An 18,014-nucleotide genomic window follows, 5' to 3' on the forward strand; every position below is an offset into this window, starting at 1 on the left:
ATCACGAAGCTGAATATCCTGATCCCTCTGGATGTGGGCAGGAAGAGCCTATGTGTGGACACTACGTTGCTGGATCGCCTTTCCTACCCTGTTGTGACTTCTAGGCATCACCCACACCTACCTTGGAGAAACTGTCCTTGGACAGGAGATCTGAGCAAGGCCTGGCTGGGATGGCAGAGCACCTGCTGGGAGCTAAACAGCCAAAGCTGGCAAACTGGAGCCCAAAATCCTGCTGGCTTTCTAAAAACCATGCTCCACAAGTTCTGGATGCTTCAACCCCCCACAACCTCCTCCACCTGTTCCCAGGATCCAACGGCCAGGCACAAGGAAACACTCCTCTTGATCCTTCTCCTACTAAGTCACTTATTCCTTATTAATAAAAGCCAACTAAATGAAAATTAAGGGCTTGTTAGAGGGAACCACCTTCAGCCACTGCTCAGAGCCCCCAGTGTCAATTCATAGAAGAGATGGGATGCAGCAGAGTTGGATTCTAACACAGCCCACTGTCGCCTCCCTCTGCCACATCCTCACCTACTGCAGTTTTCCTGCAGTTAATGACAAGCCAACTCCATTTCTTCAAAAGGCCCACTTTCCAGGGAACACATCACCCTCCTCACCTTCACAAATGAGGGAAATTACTGGAAAAAAAAGCACCAGCAGCTTCCAGGTATTCTCAATAACCTCAGCCAGGTTCCTATCGAGGGCCTCCATCTGTCTGAGTACCCTGTGCCACCATCAGTCCCTCTCTCTGCCCACTCCCAGGGCAGAGCAGGTCAATGTGGCAGGTCAGGGTGTCACACCAGGCCAGCCAAAGCCACCTCCAGCATGAGTTTACGCAAGCATGTCTTCCTCAGACTCATCTCCAGAGCCATCCCTGTTGCCTCAGGAAATGCTGCCCTTCTTGGCACTGCACCTACTGCACAAAGCGCAGGCTCTGGGACAGCCACAGCCAGGGACCAGAGGGTTGGTGGCAGTCAGGAGGGCAAGGGCCAGCACACACACAAACCACCTGCAGCCACCCACCAGCCAGAGATTTGCCACCAGGATAAAGAACAGGGACAAGCTGCATCTTGCTGAATTCTTGCAGGGCAAAGGGAGCTGTCAGAGCACGCTCTGGTGCCAGCTGCCTCCTCAGCTCCCATTTGCCATCTCCAGGCTAAGCTGTGTTATCCCCACACTGGCTAATGGCCGTTAAACCTAGCCCCAAAAAGGGGGTTTCTCACCTGGTCTTACACCCACGTTGTTGGTGACTAATGAGCACAAAGCAGCCAGGCAGATCCAAAGTTGACCCAGGAGGGCAGAAAGCAGCAGTGAGACAGAGCAAAGACTAACCTAGGCAAGGAGTTGGGCTTAAATGCAGCTGGGGATCAAAGAGGATGGAGAGGGTGTGGGAAGAGGACACAGATGTTGCTGGTCGGGCTAATGAAGACCAATTAGTGCAGGCAGGACCCTGATGCCTTTTGCAGGAGGAGGATGTGGGAGTGGCGCTATGGGAACTGCTGGGGAAACATGATAAACCAGCACTTCAGCCCTGGTACAGCCCCCTTTTCTCAGCACCAGCAGAGCTGGTCTGAAGGGGTTTTGCCAGGGTTGTCCAGATCCTGTCCAGCCTCAGGAATCTGTTTTCAGGTGCTCTGAGGGCTCAGTTACTGCTGGATCTGCCTAGGTTTTAGGGGTGGATCAGAGCAGGAGTTTAATTCGTGACTGAACGTGGGGCAGGAACAGCTCCTGGCCCCAAAGAGCTCTGCAATCCCACAGCTGAAATGTCACTTACTTTCTCTTGCTTTGAACAAAAAACAAAACCCCAAACCAAGCATCCCCCTGCCCCCACTTCCTCTGTGAGATTCAATCTGCCAGAGGATTTGCTAATCTGGATCTCTGGAACAAATTCAATTGGTCTTTCTCAAAAGTGATTTGCAAGCTCTGAGGCATCTGCACTTTGGTTTCCAGGCACAGAGAAGCACAGAACCACTGGGGTTGGAAAAGACCTTTGAGATCATCGAGTCCAACTGTTAACAGAGCACTGCCAAGGCCACCACTAAAACATGTCCCTAAGACATGGTCAGCCCCAAAACTGCTGCTGAGGCTCTTGAGCTCAAGACTGGCTTACTGAGACATCATGTGCCAGTAAGGACAGGCAAAGAGCAGGGATTTGCAGCCACCCCCACTGTGCCCCAGGCACAGCCTGTCCCTTGAGGGCTGCAAGCGACTGCTGACAAGTGACATCCGGCAGAGGCGAGCCTGTGGTGTTGGGCCAGGCTGCACCACTTGGGCCAACACCTTAATCAGAGCTAAATCTGGATTCTCTTCTGTCCCTTTGCTGGGTGACCTTGGAAAAGTCAGCTGGAATATAATGCAAGCTACATGGGAGAGGATGGCAAAGCAAGCCAAGGTCTTGGGATGGAAAGGTACTTAAAAAGTCACTTATAAAGGTATTTACCAAGAGTAGTGCTTGGCTTTCTTACCCCCAACAGACACTGATTGACCCCAAAAAGGAGTTTACCACCTCGCTCAGTTTACAGTAAACATCTCCCTTAGTGCATGAGGCTTATTTTACACATTCATAAAATACACATCCAGTGCACACCAGGGCTGAGGTGGGCTGCAGAAGGATGCTGGAAAGGAAGAAGCAGGAAACCTGTTTCTCCATTCCCACCCCTGCTCCCAAGCTGCAGGCATGGTCTGGTCCCTGAACACCCCTCCAAGCCCCATTGCTGGGGGCAGAGGTTCTGCCTCTCCCCAGCCACAGTCCAGAATTCCCTGCTGGACTCTGTGGCTGGGTCTCCCTCCTGAGTGGCTGCAGGAGAGAAGTGGCCTGCTCATCTCCCCACAGAGGTGCCCACCAGCTGCAAGCCATTAGTGAAGACAATATATAATTATCACCCTTATTTGCATAATATAAAACTGAATTTGCTAAATGTAAACCTCTTCCTTTGAGGTGAGCTACATAAATGCTCCAGCCCCTTGTGTCTCTTGGCCTGGCCTTGCAGGGAGGAACCAGCAGCCCTCATCCCAGCAGCTGCTTGTCCCCCTTTGCAACTGAGGGAAACTGAGGCACAGAAGAAGCAGGGACAGTCACTGTGTGAGCACTCCTGGTCTGCTGCCACAAACAACAGCTACTAGGGCTGGTCCAGTGGGGGAAATCCAAGAAGGTTTGAATGCTGGTACCTTGGGGGTCACTGGAAGAAGAGGATATAATGTTCAGATGTGAACAAGAGAGGATTAGCTCATCAGGGCAGACAGTGACTGGAGAGAAAGACTGAAACAGGCAGTGTGCTTCCCATGTCCCATCCAGCACACTCTGTGTCCCCAGGTGCTGCACGGGCTGGGAGAGCGAAGCACCTTTGCACCAGTTCCCCTGCTCCCAACAAAAGCACAGTGTTTGCAGCAGGCACCCAGGTGTGGCTATTGCTGTGAACTCCAACCCTATTCCCAACACCATTAGCATGAGATGGTCACGTGCGTGTGTGAAAATCTGCCCGTGTTCCGCAGGTGTCCCTGGTCTGTCACATTGACTGCTCAGCACCAGGAGCAGGTTGTCTGAGAGCATCAAGCCCGCAGGAGCAGGAGAACACACACCTATCCCTCCACATTCACACTGTCCATCCTCTCTGGTTGCCCTGGAAGGGTTAATCCAAGGGTTTGCTGCTGTTGCTCGGTGTGGCACAGCCGGCTAAGCCAGCGCTGGAACAAACTTGTTCCTTTACCTTTGTGCAGGCAGAAGGCAGTGAGGAGGTCCTGTGGCACTTGGTAGCACATCTCCAGGGTCCTTGCAGCAACTGTGCAGGTTGGGCTGCCCAGGGGAAAAGGTGTCCTGCAGCCAGAAGGTGGACGAAAGCCATGGGGTCTGCAGCCCCACTGGAGAGTCCTCCCCAGTGAGCAGGCGCCCAGGGAGATGTGAGGGGAGCCAGGAATCTGCTGGACAAACTCAAGAGTTGGACAGGGCAGCTGGGAACAGAGAGGAGCTGTGCTTCTGCCTTTTTTTGCAGGTTTGCTGTTGCCGGGGAGAGGTTTTAGGCTGTCATCCAGCTAATTCACACCAGAGAGACAAGCACTTGAATTAGTTGCATTATCTGCGCCCAGCTAAAGTGGACAAAGGATTAAAGTGTGCTGAGCACCACCACCGTGATTTGCATCTCAGAGCCCCTTCCCACGGGCCCCCCTCTGCTCCCAGCCTTTTTTTTTTTTTTTTTCCTCATTTCTGGCTGTGAGCCAGCCGGCATAAGAGCCCTGTTTACAGAAATGATGCCTAGGTTAATATTGCAAAAGACTTCATCAAAGCTTTTAGTCGCTACTGAAGCAGAAGTGTCTGACCGTGGGCCATGAGCTGAGCGGGGATGAGCGGCAGCCACGCGGCGCTGCCCTTCGTTTGACCAATTCTGGTCTCAGCCTGAGGTATGAAACTAACTTTCTGCCACCATGGCATATTTGAAATAATGAGCAAAATCAAACTATTATTCATCCTTAAAGCTGCACACAAGACCTAAATGTAGCTGTTGTTTCAGGGGAAAAAACCACAATTTGAGTGCTAAATAAATATTGCGCTGTGCAGTGACCTTATGGGCACTTTTTCTGAGCTCATCCAGCTGCCAGAGATTATTATTTTGTGCATGTTTATTCATGTGGAGAGGATGGGGAATGCTATTGCAATACGTTTTGTGCTGCCAGGCTCAGAGAAATCAAAACTGGGATCTCTCAGAAGAAGTTCTAGACCTAAGCAGAGGTAAAGCAAAAGCCTATCTGCCATCACTGGATGCTAATTAGTTAATGGCTTCAAAATGTTTTTGCACCACTAGCACTTTGTAAGTAGATAAAGTTTTCCTGAAAGGTTCACACTGACCTCTGCTGTGACACGCAACCTTCATATGTTTCTATTTTTCTTGGCATTTGCAGTTTCCTCCTCTTCTCGGCATGGGGAATGAGTGACCTTAGCAATTGCCAGCAAGGGGACTCCGTATGATGAAAGCAGGTGAAAGGGAAAATAAGGGCGGAACGCAGCAAAGCCAATTCATACCTCAGAGGAGGTGTGGTCCTGTCCTCTACCTGGCTGTGGTCACAGTCTTGTGAAATATAAAAGGAAAAGGCAGCTGTTCCTTAAGCAATCTGGTGCCAGGATCCTGTAGCGAGAAGGAAGGGAGGTGCTGGAAGAAATGCAGAGCAAGAAATCTAGAGTGTCAGCTGGAAAAGGTGTGGGACACACCAGTGCTCTGAGCCTCGGGAACACCATCAGTTCTTCCCTGAAGGCCCTTTTGCTGGGCTGAGGGTTGCACGGTAGCTGCACTCCCTTCCCCAGAAGGCTGGCTTGGAGGAGGAGGGAGCTGTCATGTCCCGAGGAGGAGCAGCAGGACGTGGCGCTGCCAAGCCCCAGGACCAGGGATGGGCATGGATGGTCCTGCTGGCTGCAGTGGTGCTGCAGGCGCTGACACTGGGCTTCTCCTCCTGCTTTGGGGTCTTCTTCACGGACCTCCAGCACGAGTTCCATGCCAGCAACAGCGAGACATCGTGGTTCTCGTCCATCATGGTGGCTGTGGTGCACGGAGGGGGTGAGTAACACAGGGAACGGCCTCCTCCTCCTCCTGCCCTTGTGCTGCTGGTGGGGGGATGTAACAAGGACACTTCTAGCATTTCATTAGGTGGGCAGTAGAAGGGACTGGGAGGTTGAGCAGACTGACTGGTTGGCAATGCACAGCATCTCCCAGCCACTTGGATCCCACAGCCCAAAGCTAAGTGCCCACAGATACCCTTCTGTCACTCTCAGAGTCAACCAAGACCCTTTGTCAAAGAAAATGAATCCCTTTCTCAAGCCCAGCTTTTCCAGACCAGCAATAACAGAAAGTTGTTTCCCACAGCTCCTTGAATAAAGCTGGCATGTAGTGCTGGAGCTTGGGTGCTTTCTTGGTTCATCCTCTGTCTGCAAGAGCACACCTCCTTCCAAGTGCCACATGACAACTGTGTTCTTCAGGGCTGGAGAGAGGCCAAAAGCCAAGCTCCTCCAAGCTGTCAGCTGAGGCAGAGGCTTAAAAGCAGCTCCTTGGGCGGTGGCATGGAGCTCACACCCACGCAGGGTGGACGAGAGCAGGGCTGGATCGATGCAGAATCTGGGTCAGGCGGCACCCTCTGGGTGGAGGGGGGTTGTGGTATGTGGATAGTGGAGCCAATCATTGTTTTTTCCCCCTCCACAAAGAAAATGAGGGAGCAGCACAGGACGGTGGTCCCCAACTGCACACACAGATGGGGGGATTCTCTTCTACTTCTGCATAGAGGAGAAAAACAAATCCCCAGCAGCTTGAGGGCTTCCCAAGGAGTGGTCCGTGTTTCGGTGGCCCCTCTGTGTGCAACTCCTGTGCTCATTTGATAAACAGATGACCCAAACCCCACCAGGCAAAAGAAGCAAAGTACCCAGTGTTGCCCATGTATCCAAGCTGCTCCTTGAGTTCACACCTGCTCCCTTCCAATGCTGGTGAAAGTTGACACTACATTATATATATAAAAAAAAGAAAACCAGGACCCAGGGTCACGCTGATGTGAAGGCTGTGGCAGGTTCAGTCTCTCCTGTGCAGGACTTGGCTGAGAGCCACTTGGCATGGAATTGAGAGTTTGCACCTTAGCAAGAACAATTGGGTCCAGGATATCAAGGTGCAGATGGAAAGAGACTGCGGGGAAAGCAAAAAGGGGAAGAGTCATCACTACGAGTCAGCAGAAATAGAGTAGTGTCCTTGGGGCTTCAAATTCCAAAGCATGAGGGCATTCCCTGTGCTGCCTTCCATCCCCTGTGGTCCTGCTGTGGTTAGTGGGAAGGATCCAATTGGGACCTGCTGGCTTTAGGAAATGGTCTCAGAAGCAACTTGGTCCCAACGTATCCAGGAGGGAGAACTCTGGCAGTATCCACAAGAAAGTATCAATTATCCAATCATCTTTAATGAAGTAATTGTTGTGTAGGAAGCTGGAACCACAATAAAAGCTGATATAAATACAGCCAATTAATTGATCCAAAAGTTACAAATTAGGCAAGGAAGGAATAGCCTCATGTTAATGATATTTACAGTAGATTTTGTCGGGGCACAGCCAGACGGTTGTACTTTCCTTGCCAGTTATCTCTCCTCTTGCAGGCTGTTACAGCACAGAGGTGCTTGTTCTTGTTCCCCAGTAGCACAAGGCAGCAGTAACATGACCATAAACCAGGAAGGAAAAAACCAACAAAATAAACAGACCAAAGCCCCCCTCTCAGGCCAAACACATATGGCTTTTGCTGCAACTTCTGATCTCCTTTGCAGTGGGCCAGGCTCCTTTTGATTCAGGTTCTCTGGTTACAGCCATCATCTCAGCACTTAAACCTTTCCCAGAATTGCACCCTGCTGTCACCAGTGTCTCTTAGAGGAGATTCTCTCTTTTCTTTGCCTTTATTCTTTTTAATTCAGAGGAACCAAAGGGAGAAAAAATAATATTTGCTGCAAAAATTGGTAAAGAGGGAGGGAAATGGTCAGAGCACCCCGTTCTCGGGGCGGTCAGTGCGGGGAGAAGATTCCATGCAGGAGAGCTGGCTGCAGCTCCACAGAGCTATGGAAGGAAACAGGGAAGGGCACAGCACAAATAACAGTCAAACATATCTCATTACCCGTGCTACGTTCCTAGGTAAAAGCCATTAATGATTATTTTGCTATAAAATCATTTGAGAGAGCTCAGGATCCTACATCTGCCTCCAAAAGTGGATTTCAGGCCCTTACAGGTTCCTGCTCCTGGATATTCATGCACACGGAACTTTCTGGACTCACTCATACAAATGCATCGCTTTTGTTGATATTATTTCTGCAAAGAAAAGCACAAAAGCCCCAGGCAAGTGAGAAATAACGTTTAAAACACAGACAGCAAGTTATCAGGAACAAATAATGAAAATCCCCTATGGTTTCTAGAGCCAATCTCATTATTTTGGAGTGTTTAATTTATGCCTTCTGGCTACTTGGGTTGGTTAAACAGCAGTACCATCCCTAATGTCTTCAGCAGGAGGAAAAATAATCCAGTCACGTTTGCAGAACAGTTTTTCAAAGGCCAGCGAAGTCTGAGGTGAAAATCTCCCAAGCAGATCGAAATACAGACAGCTGCAGTCCTAATTTTAATAATGTTCCACTGTTCATTTGACTGTATGGATTTTATTTCAAACCAGATATCGTTTTAGGTCACAAATATGCCACAGGTTATTTTCTCTGCACTAACTGACTCCTAATTCTGCAGCTTACAGTCATTTTGCATTTGCTTATATAACCTTAAGTGTTCAGAATTGGGGGGAAAAAAAATACATGGAAAATCCTGAGGATCCTCAAAGGAACAGGGAAAGAAACTCTACCTTCAAATCCTCTTCTGCCAGAACATACAGAGAGAAGCACATTCTTCCCATTGACAGTCTGCAGGTCTGAACTCATCTTTCCCTACCCCAAAATGAAGGCTGCCTAATTTCATTAACAAACCACTTATTTACCACAACCTCACAGAATTCAACAAAAGTCCATTTCCAAGTCCATTTAATGAAAATCCATCACATCCTACTCGATGGCCAAAATCCCAGCAGATCTCAGGAGCCTTTCCCTCAGCTAACAAGTTGACCAAGCACTTGGGAGGATCAGGCAGTGTATTTTTTTCTTCCTGGCTCCCCCAGCTACATAAAGCTGCTGGTACAACCCTCAGGGTCTCTAGAGTAAGTCGTTTGACAATTGCAGCAATCCAGCAGGTACAAAATATTTCCTTCCTCCCTGACCGATTCCCTTTTTTCTTCCCTGCTTCCAGGGCCCCTCTGCAGCATCCTGGTGAAGCGGTTTGGCTGCAGGTTTGCAGTGATGCTGGGAGGGCTGCTCAGTGGGCTGGGAATGGTGTCCAGCTCCTTCTGCAAGTCCATCAGCCAGCTCTACCTCACAGTTGGGCTCATCACCGGTACGTGCCAGCAAGCAGCAGGAAAACCCAGCTGTGTGCTTGATGGGGAGAAGGGGAATGGGGAGGGTCCTGACTAAGTGCTCAAGTTTTTCCATTCATCTGGGAAAAAGGAGAATGCAACATCCCCCAGTGCAGCAGGAATCCTACAGCCACTAGACTTGGCCTTCACACCCCTTTAACACACTCATCCAAGCTCACCGTGAAATGCTTCTCTCTGGAAAAAGCTATAGGTCTCCAGAGGGCAAAATGGAGAGCAAAGATGTCTGTTCCTTTTAGTTGCTTCTTGGCCCTTTGTCTTTCAATAAAGCAGGATTTTTTTGTTGGTTTTTTTTTTTTTTCAATCTTGGAACGTAATGTGTTGGGATAATGTCCTTCCCAGTTTCCCTGGGTTTATATTTCACCACTCCCAGTCGGGGGAAATGTGGAGACAACTTTTTCTAACAAAAGACCATGTTGGTTTTGAACAGAAGTAACAGATGGGAACTTATCCTTTCCAAATATTTCTCCTGTGTGACTGACGTTCAACTCTTGGTTTTTAATAACACAAAGAGATTAATTCCTTACTTTGGGACCCATCCTGCTGGATCTTGCAAGCTATGCTGTGGCCACTGCATAGAGAGAAAAACAAGCAACTCCCTGAGCCCTGATGAAAGTGTCAGGAAAGCAGCACTGCTTGTTGCATGTGGTATAAAACCCAAGTTTTTAATGAACAATTCCATAACAATTTTAGGAATGGCAACGTGCCCCAGACAAATGTCAGTTTAGATCAGTATATTTAGTATACCCAAGAACGCAAGTAGTTTAATTTACACACAACATCCTTCTCCATTCCTAGTGTGGGTTTCTGAGTATTAATCAACCCCTGGAGGCTGTGGAACCTGGCAGGTGAGGAAATGCTTCAGTGGCAGATGAAATCACCTGTGGGTACACCCTGAATCTGTGCTGTTTTCACCCTTTAAGACAACACAGAGGGACCACATGTGGTCACTTACTCTTTTATTCTCACCTTTAGGTCTGGGATCGTGTTTCAGCTTCCAGGCAGGAGTGACTGTGCTGGGCTACTACTTTGTGCGGTGGCGAACGCTGGCCAACGCCGTGGCCTCCACCGGCGTCTCCCTCGGCTTCACCCTGTGGCCGCTGCTGTCTCAGTACCTGCTGAATGAGATGGGCTGGAGAAACACCTTCCTCATCTTTGGAGGAATACTCCTGAACTGCTGTGTCTGTGGAGCCATCATGAGACCCATCGGGTCACTTCCACAGCCACCCGAGCCTGGAGAGGAGCCAGGCAGCAAAGCAGAGGAGGCACAGCTGTCCAACGGAGTGTCTCCTCCCCACCCCGCACTCCAGCAGCATGCCAGAAGGACAACATGTTTCCAGGTGCTGCAGAAGTACCTGGCTTTTGACATCTTCTGCCAAAACAAACGTTACCAGATTTACACTATTGGAGTGGCCTGGATGATGATGGGGTTTGCATTGCCCCACATCTACCTTGTGCCTTATGCCATCCACAATGGGGTGGAGGAACGCAGGGCAGCTCTTCTTATCTCCGTCATCGGGTTCATCAACATCTTCATCCGCCCTCTCACAGGGTTGCTCTCGGGGCACAGGGTGTTCACAGGGAGGCGCATCTACCTGTTCAGCGTGGCTGCGCTCCTCTGCGGGCTGAGCAACTTCATCTGCATCATTTCAGCCGAGTTCAGAGTCCTCATCCTCTACTGCGTCATCCTCAGCATCTCCATGAGCGGGGTGGGGTCACTCACCTTCCAGGTGCTGATGGATGTGGTGGAGATGGACAGGTTCTCCAGTGCTCTAGGGCTCTTCACCATTGTGGAGAGCATCACTCTCCTCATCGGGCCCCCACTCACAGGTGAGAGAACCTTTGCAAGGAAAAAGCTGGCACAGTGGCAGTGGGTAAACTAAATGAATCAGCAGTTTTGGGGGAAAATTACAATTTCTTTTCTTTTCTGATTTCTGTGTGTATTGAGAAATACTTTCAACAGAAGCAGAAACATCACCTGAGTGGTGACTACAAAAAAAACCCCAAACCAACCAACCCCTAGAATTTAGAGAAGAGAACTTAACCCATCAGAGAATGCTTATCTTTTGTGTATGGCAATTTACTGAATTATTTAGGTTTAACATTCGTGTCAATTTATGCCTTTAGTGTGCATCTTCTCTTTGGCTTCTATTTCAGGTCTCCTGGTAGACATAACCGGTGATTTCCTCTACGTCTTCCACACCTCGAGCTTCTTTCTGATATCTGCTGCATTATTTATGGGGCTCAGCTTCTGTGCTCTGGAAAAAAAAAACAAATTGAGAGAGGCTTCCAAAGTACCTTTGAGTAATCCCTCCAGATATCCATACAGCGAAAAGCCAAGTGATCCACAGGCTGAAAGTCAACCCCCTCCAGCAGTCGTGTACATCACGAGCATATAAAAATAAAGAAAAGAAGGGAAGAAAAGAGCAACACAATGATGTGGTCTGTACAAAGCTACACATGGCCGAGCACTGATGACATATGAGAAAAAAAAAAAGTCTGCTTTCCACAAATGTCATCTTCCTTCTGCACTTTTACTCCCAGGGGCCATGTCAGACTCCAAGAGAAGCATCCAGACCATGGGATGAGCCCCAAACCCAGCACCAGCCAAGGAGATGAAGGACAGAGAAATCTGTGCTCTCCTAAAGCAAACCATGGGACAACAGCCACAGAAGGAGACAAAAAGCTGTGTCAGTTCAATTGGGTTAAGTCACTACCTTTAAGAAATCATTGGAAGTGCTGGACAACATGGATTAATGGCTATGCATAAGAGTAGTTCTTTCACTTGTAATTTTGCTGCACAAGTATCCTGGTTGCTTCCTATGCTGCAGGTGGCAAGACACTTTCTACAGGAAGAGTGCAATTATTTTCCACATCTCTAAATATTATCTGAAAGCAGCTGCATGGGTTGCAGAACTCAGACAAGTCTCTAGAAAGACCAATTATTTTCTCCTACAAGGTATATACACGAATTCTTCATGCCAAGAGCAGTTTCAAAGCCTGAAAGGTTCAACTCTAGAGCATCAAAAAGAAAAAAAAAACACCAAAACTTGGAGTGCCTGCTTTGTATAACTAGTGATAGCTCAAGTGCTGCTTGATATATCATAAAAGAGGATTCATGGCTTGTGCAAACACACTTCAGCATTACCTGGAACCAATTTGGGGGAGAGAGCAAAGGTATTACCATACCTAAGCATAACTGGATGCCTCCTTTTATAGGGCCAAATTCCAAGCAATTGTGGAAATAAATTCAGCTCTTTAGTCTTATATTTTCAGACTTAATTGCACCAGCATGCTCATTATAGAGAACTTTGTACAAGCATAACTTATATTTCTTCTAATCACAAGCAGGACTTACAAAGAACTCTGTGGGGGAAGGTATACCAAGGAAAGCCAGTGTTGCTGACTTTGCTTTCCTTACAGCCTTGACTGCAAGTGGCTTTTCCTGCTATATTCCCAGGAGGTAGGCTTCTCACTGCTCATGTGGTGGCTGCATCAGCCTCAGCATCAGCTTGAGGTACAAATTGTTCATATTCTGTATAATTCCTGATCCAACAGAAGCAGGTAAGAGCTCACAAAACACGGCAGGTGAAAATTACCCAACACATTAGAACCATCAGAAAGATGGAAGCATAAGATGGGAGTGAAATGGAAAAAGGAACAGCTCTCAACTGAACTACAGTGCTTACCTTGAGACCTGTTATACCAAACTCAACTGCAGTGCCTATCTAAGAACTGCCATATCAAATTCCTACCGACAAACCCACAGTTTTCTTTAAAGCTCCCCAGACAAAACAAGCCAACCAACCAAAAACCTGAATTGAACCGCTGGAAAACTGACTCCAAGATCTTCAGAGACTACAATGGCTTCACAGCTGGCCTTACACAGAGGAGGTACCAGCCCTTCAGAAGGATTTCTACTTCCACAGCTCAGTATCTTCGCCCAAGGATTACAGAACCAGTAGACTTTGCATTTCCTGATCAAACCTATACTTAAATAAGATAATTAGTGGGAGATATACATATCTAATCTCTCATCAAGTGCGTTTATTAAATTATGTAATGCTTACCTGGTCCATAGCTACAAAGTAAGCAGGGACTGGTGCTTCTCAACTTGCCAAAACAGACTGTTGTACATTCCTAGGAAAATGATGGGGCTTTCTCCCTCCCAAAAAGCAATGAAGAAGGATCAAGTCCCAAATCTCTTCTAGCTATTGCAAATAAACAGCTAAGCAGCTGAACAGATTGATATCTTTTCTGTGTGTAATTCTTAAATTTTTAAGGTTTCTCAACTTGGTGATACAACCTTTCTAACAGCCTTACAGAATTTAAGCTGCCTGAAAACAGGGTTGTCTCCCCTCATTACTTTCCACAGACCCTTTAGAAGTAATCCACAACCCAGAGGTTGGAACCAAATCCTGCACAGAGAAGAGGTAACCTTTTAGGCTGTGTTTCCACGGGTGAGTTAAGATGTCTGAGCTGCCATAGCAGAGAAAACAAAAGTTCAAGAAGCACGTTTTCTCACTGAAATGAAACATTCACCAGGAAATTCACACTTGGAAGATGGCAATCCTTAAAAGCCTTAGATACTCTGCCAATGTAATATGTGGAAAATATTAATATTTGCATTAAATGTGGATATTATTTATTAATATTTAATATTAAAAAAAAAAGTCACAGTAAACTTACACACCTTAAAAAACCTCAGAAGTGCAAAATCACTTGATTTAAGAGCTTGGCTTGCTGTTTGCAGACCTGGCTCATAGCTGTAAGAAAAGAAACAACTAATAGATGAAAATTCCCTGAATTCTGGATTTGGTGTGCTATCTACCCAGGCTATATCAGTCCACACTGTGCAAACTACTCCAGCAAACAGCAAGTGCTTGGAGCATTTAGACCATTAAACTATACAGCCAGTACTGAGTGAGTAAATGCAGTACTTATAAACAGAAGTAATAGCATTTTACCTCTTTAAACACAGTTTCCCCCTCTTATTAGTCAATCCCAGTATTGCTCTGTTTGTATTGACTGGCTCCCCTGTGCTTTCTCTGCTCCTGCTTTCTCACATTACTCCTTCACTTTCTACTTAATGACAGATGTGGCTTTAAAGTATGTCAACACTTACCACTTAAAAAGGTACACATTAAAAGAGATTTGTTACTACAGTAGCAAAACATTCTAATATAGACATGGTCTGTAGCACCTTTGCTGACAATTTTCATATATATATATATATATACTCAAATATACAGATATATTTACGAATATATAGATGTCTATATACATACAAATAGATAATGACTTCAGTTGATAATTATGCTAAGAGCTGAAGCTGCTAGCACAGGCCTGCCTTAAATTTTTGTACCAGGTAAAAATAAATGACTTTCCTTTCACTTTCTCTGTCTTCCCATGCCGTTACCACGTTAAAATATTTAGCATAGCTGCATTCAGCGCAGCTTCTTTGCTCATCCTTCTATTTAATGTGGTCACAGGCAGATATTTTGTGCCGTGTGGTAGGAGAGGTTTGCCAGCCCAGCACTCTTGTCACTGGTGCCATGAATTTGGTGGATCGGTCCAGGTTCAATTTGCTGTATGTGAAAATCAATCGCACTTGAGATAACAAAAAAAGACAACACGTACTCACAGCCTGTTCCCTCCTCATCCACAGCAGAACCTCTGTGCGTGTAATTGCTTCAATAAAAGCAATGCAAATTTCTGCAAAGTCCCACACCCCCTCCCAGGTTTATGATGTTTATTAACAGAACATGATGTTTATTTACAGAACATGAATCACACCTGAACCCAGTTGCAACACGTAAAGTCCCGGTGTTTCCACTGAGCTGTGTGAGTTCAGAACCAGGGAATTGCTCTGCTCTGTGCCCACTGTAAACCGGGGTGGAATCACCTTCAACTGTTATAATTCACTCCCTGGCTTTGCCTCTTTTTTTTTTTCCCAGGTAATTTATCTCACTGGGAATGTATTGCACCCTGGTTTCACCTTTCCCCTCAGCTTGTAATCCTTTCGTCTTTTATGAAAGGAAAAAAAATTCCATTTTCATTGCCCTTCTTTAGTCTTCAAGATTCAATCCCATATTTAAACCGGAACGTGCAGCACCACCACAGGTGCTTCCTAACTGGAAGGAGAGCAGGATTGGGATTGAGCAGGAAAACATATACATACGTGAAAACTCTATGAGTGATTAACTAGGGAGCGAGGAAGAGTCACTCCTTTTCAGAGCAAAGCTTTGCCGTATAACAAAACACAAACACCACGACACAGGGTCATTCATTTTTATACATTTATGTATACTTATATATTTATATATATATTTGTATATATCGTATACTATATATGTTATTAATTTATACCTAGGGGAGGAGGAGCCGCCCCCACACACACACCTGAAGGGAACGGGAGCCACCCCGCCCGCCCACAAAATGGCGGCCGCCCCCGCCCCGCCTGAGGGAGATGCTCGCGCCGTGTCACGCCCACAAAATGGCGGGTGGTGGTGTTTCCTCGCCGGCCTGCAGCGGCCGGTTTGTCTCCATCCCACGGGACACCAGGTCCCTGAGCTGTCCGTGATCAGCACTGCCCGGGGTTCCAGGGGAACGGGGTGTCCCACAGGCGGGCCCGCGATGGAGCTGGGGCGGCTGGAGTACCTGCAGGCGCTCGTCACCGAATTCCAGGTGACGGACAGCCCAGGTAACAAACACCGCTGCTCGCTCACTCCCTCCCCTCATGTTGAGTGTTTCCTCACATACCTGATGTTTCTCCCTTGCAGAGGCCAAGGAGCAGGTGCTGGCGAACCTGGCCAACTTCGCCTACGATCCCAAAAACTACGAGTACCTGCGGCAGCTCCAGGTGCTGGATCTGTTCCTGGATATGCTCACCGAGGACAACGAGACCCTTGTGGAGTTTGCCATTGGTAAGGGCTGCCCCGAACACCTTCAGCTGGCACCTGCCTGGCAGGTCCGGGGACACCAGGTCCCACACCTGGTTTGGTGGTTAATCCCCCACCCCACCCCACCCCCGCAAAATGTATCAGCAATCAGGCTCCAAAAATAGACCCACACTGTGCTGATAAAACCTCATTTAGTGCAGAACATGTGGAATAGGGAGAGAAGTCAGAGGCAGGCATGTCCCCCCCTGTCCTGATAGAGCTTGATGAAGACACTTTCTGGAAAGGATTTTGGTTTTTTTTCCCCAGACCATAAGTAAACACTACCTGATTGACTTTTTTCTAAAATCTCTCCTATAGAGAAGCAATAATTAATACATAAATTTAGCCAGATATATTGTACAGGTCCACTGTTACCATTCTGCTATTGACAGCTGGTCTTCTAGAATATTTACTTGACACTTTTTAATAAATTCTCTGAGAAACTGCCTTATCGTGATTTTTTTTTATGGTCTGAACATAAGCTAAGGGGCCAGATCCTGTGAGGGATTCTATGAGATGATAATAAATATACTTGATTTTTAAGGTTTGTGGCTTCTCAAAGTTTCAAGTTCAAACATTCTGTGCCTCTTACCCAACATTGTTATGTCCATTCTCTGGTTTTCTAAAACACGTGGAGTAAACTGCTGGCTGGTATCCTCAGTTAGGGACAAGCGATCCTGGAATCATTCTGTGGAAGCAGTTATGTGCAGCCGTAACAGTGCCCTCTAATGACACACAGGAGGAGGAATGTGCTGGTGGAAAATCTCTGGAAAGCATCAACAAAACACGGCCTAGGGAACCGTGAAGAATTTTCCATCCAAACCTCACAGAAAATCTCGATACTTACTTCTGTGTTAGAGACAGGACAAGCTTAAATTTGAATCTGATTGTGACAAAGACCAGGGTGTGGAGAGTTTGCCTTGTCAGACACTTTCTTTTGCCGTTTCAGGTGGTCTTTGTAACCTGTGCCTGGATAAAACTAACAAAGAGTACATCCTGGAGGCCAACGGGGTGGAGCCCATCATCAACTGCCTGTCCAGCCCCAACGAGGAGACTGTGGTGTCAGCTGTCACCACGCTGATGTTCCTCACGACGCCGCAGTCACGGCACCAGACCACGGCCTTGCCCGTGGTGGAGTGCATGCTCCGCTTCTCCCTCTCAGCCAACAAACGGCTCAGCAACCTGGCAACCCTCTTCCTGGAGGATTACTGCTCCCCTCCTCAGGTGGAGGAGGCCAGGAATCTCAGCAAACACACAGCAGTGGGGATCCCCCTCCCCAAGGACTGAAGCTGTTTGAGAGGGAAACTGCCCTCTGTTCTCACTTTCTGCTCAGCAGGTCAAGAGCGTGTCAAAAAATGTTAAAGAGGGAAGCTGGTCCTACCAGCACTGGGGTTTAGTTAACAAAGATGATGGTGCAGCACTACCATGGCAGCTGGACCAAGCATGCAGCTAAAACTACCAGCAAATATTTAAAATAAAGCAGGTTATGGCTGTTGCAGAGCACTTTGCCAAGTGCAACCCAGCATCCAGCTTGCACAAATAACCCTTCCCAGCAGTGAGGGGTTTTCTGCTTGGGTTATTGAGCAGCTTATATCCCCTCCAGTTCCTGGCTGATTTTGCTGCAGCGCTCCCCTTCAGTGTCAATGACAAGTGACATGGAGCGTCAACTCAAATGACTTCAAAATGTCACAGAAATTTATTCCTCCTGCAGAGAAAGAAGGAGTTTTCCTGCCCTGGCAGTTCACAATCTTTCTACATCCCTGTGGAACTAGTTATGCCACCCTCTCATGGTGGCATAGGCACCCAGCTCCTGAGTCACTGCACAGGGCAGGCTGTAACTATCTTTTAAATCAAGAAGGGGAAAGTTGTTTTTCTTTCATTACCACTGGTGAGGAAGGTGAAGATTTAAAAAAAAAAATGGCTCACAGCAGTCTGGCTCATGAGAGCTGCTGTCTTGTAAAACCTTCTCTTAATAAAACATTAACTTGAATGCTGTGTAATCAGTTCTGTATGAGCTCATAAATATTTCTCTGCAGCACTTGCAGCCTTTGCCCACTCTTACTCAAGCACATGGGCCAGAAATCGAGGCCAGCTTGGTCTCCTTTCATGATCAG

General features: G+C 47.4%; 2 protein-coding genes and 1 long non-coding RNA gene across 3 annotated transcripts; 2 read left to right on the forward strand and 1 right to left on the reverse strand.

The window, feature by feature from the left end:
- Positions 1–5,323: 5,323 nt before the first annotated feature.
- On the forward strand, positions 5,324–13,563 carry SLC16A5 (solute carrier family 16 member 5). The gene is made up of 4 exons (XM_017811892.1): positions 5,324–5,543; positions 8,779–8,922; positions 9,935–10,789; positions 11,117–13,563. The coding sequence occupies exons 1-4, from the start codon at positions 5,324–5,326 to the stop codon at positions 11,356–11,358; spliced, it is 1,461 nt and encodes a 486-aa protein (XP_017667381.1). The 3' UTR covers positions 11,359–13,563.
- Positions 10,673–15,397, reverse strand: LOC108495818. The gene is made up of 3 exons (XR_001874236.1): positions 15,329–15,397; positions 13,653–13,725; positions 10,673–11,217 (listed from the first exon to the last, which is right to left on the reverse strand). It is a non-coding gene; the product is annotated as an uncharacterized LOC108495818 (long non-coding RNA).
- Positions 15,370–17,889, forward strand: ARMC7 (armadillo repeat containing 7). The gene is made up of 3 exons (XM_017811896.1): positions 15,370–15,662; positions 15,742–15,885; positions 16,850–17,889. Exons 1-3 carry the CDS (start codon positions 15,398–15,400, stop codon positions 17,185–17,187), a joined length of 747 nt encoding a protein of 248 aa, XP_017667385.1. The 5' UTR covers positions 15,370–15,397; the 3' UTR covers positions 17,188–17,889.
- The last annotated feature ends 125 nt before the right edge of the window (positions 17,890–18,014 follow it).

This window comes from Lepidothrix coronata, unplaced genomic scaffold, assembly GCF_001604755.1.
Source record: "Lepidothrix coronata isolate B3197 unplaced genomic scaffold, Lepidothrix_coronata-1.0 Scaffold34, whole genome shotgun sequence".
NCBI lineage: Eukaryota > Metazoa > Chordata > Aves > Passeriformes > Pipridae > Lepidothrix > Lepidothrix coronata.

Bases quoted from the DNA above. Each gene is read 5' to 3' on its own strand.
- SLC16A5 (XM_017811892.1), top strand. From the start codon at position 5,324: ATGTCCCGAGGAGGAGCAGCAGGACGTGGCGCTGCCAAGCCCCAGGAC. The intron at 5,544-8,778 runs GTGAGTAACACA...CCCTGCTTCCAG, and splicing joins GGCTGTGGTGCACGGAGGGG to GGCCCCTCTGCAGCATCCTG. The intron at 8,923-9,934 runs GTACGTGCCAGC...TCTCACCTTTAG, and splicing joins CACAGTTGGGCTCATCACCG to GTCTGGGATCGTGTTTCAGC.
- ARMC7 (XM_017811896.1), top strand. From the start codon at position 15,398: ATGGCGGCCGCCCCCGCCCCGCCTGAGGGAGATGCTCGCGCCGTGTCA. The intron at 15,663-15,741 runs GTAACAAACACC...TCTCCCTTGCAG, and splicing joins CCAGGTGACGGACAGCCCAG to AGGCCAAGGAGCAGGTGCTG. The intron at 15,886-16,849 runs GTAAGGGCTGCC...TTGCCGTTTCAG, and splicing joins CCTTGTGGAGTTTGCCATTG to GTGGTCTTTGTAACCTGTGC.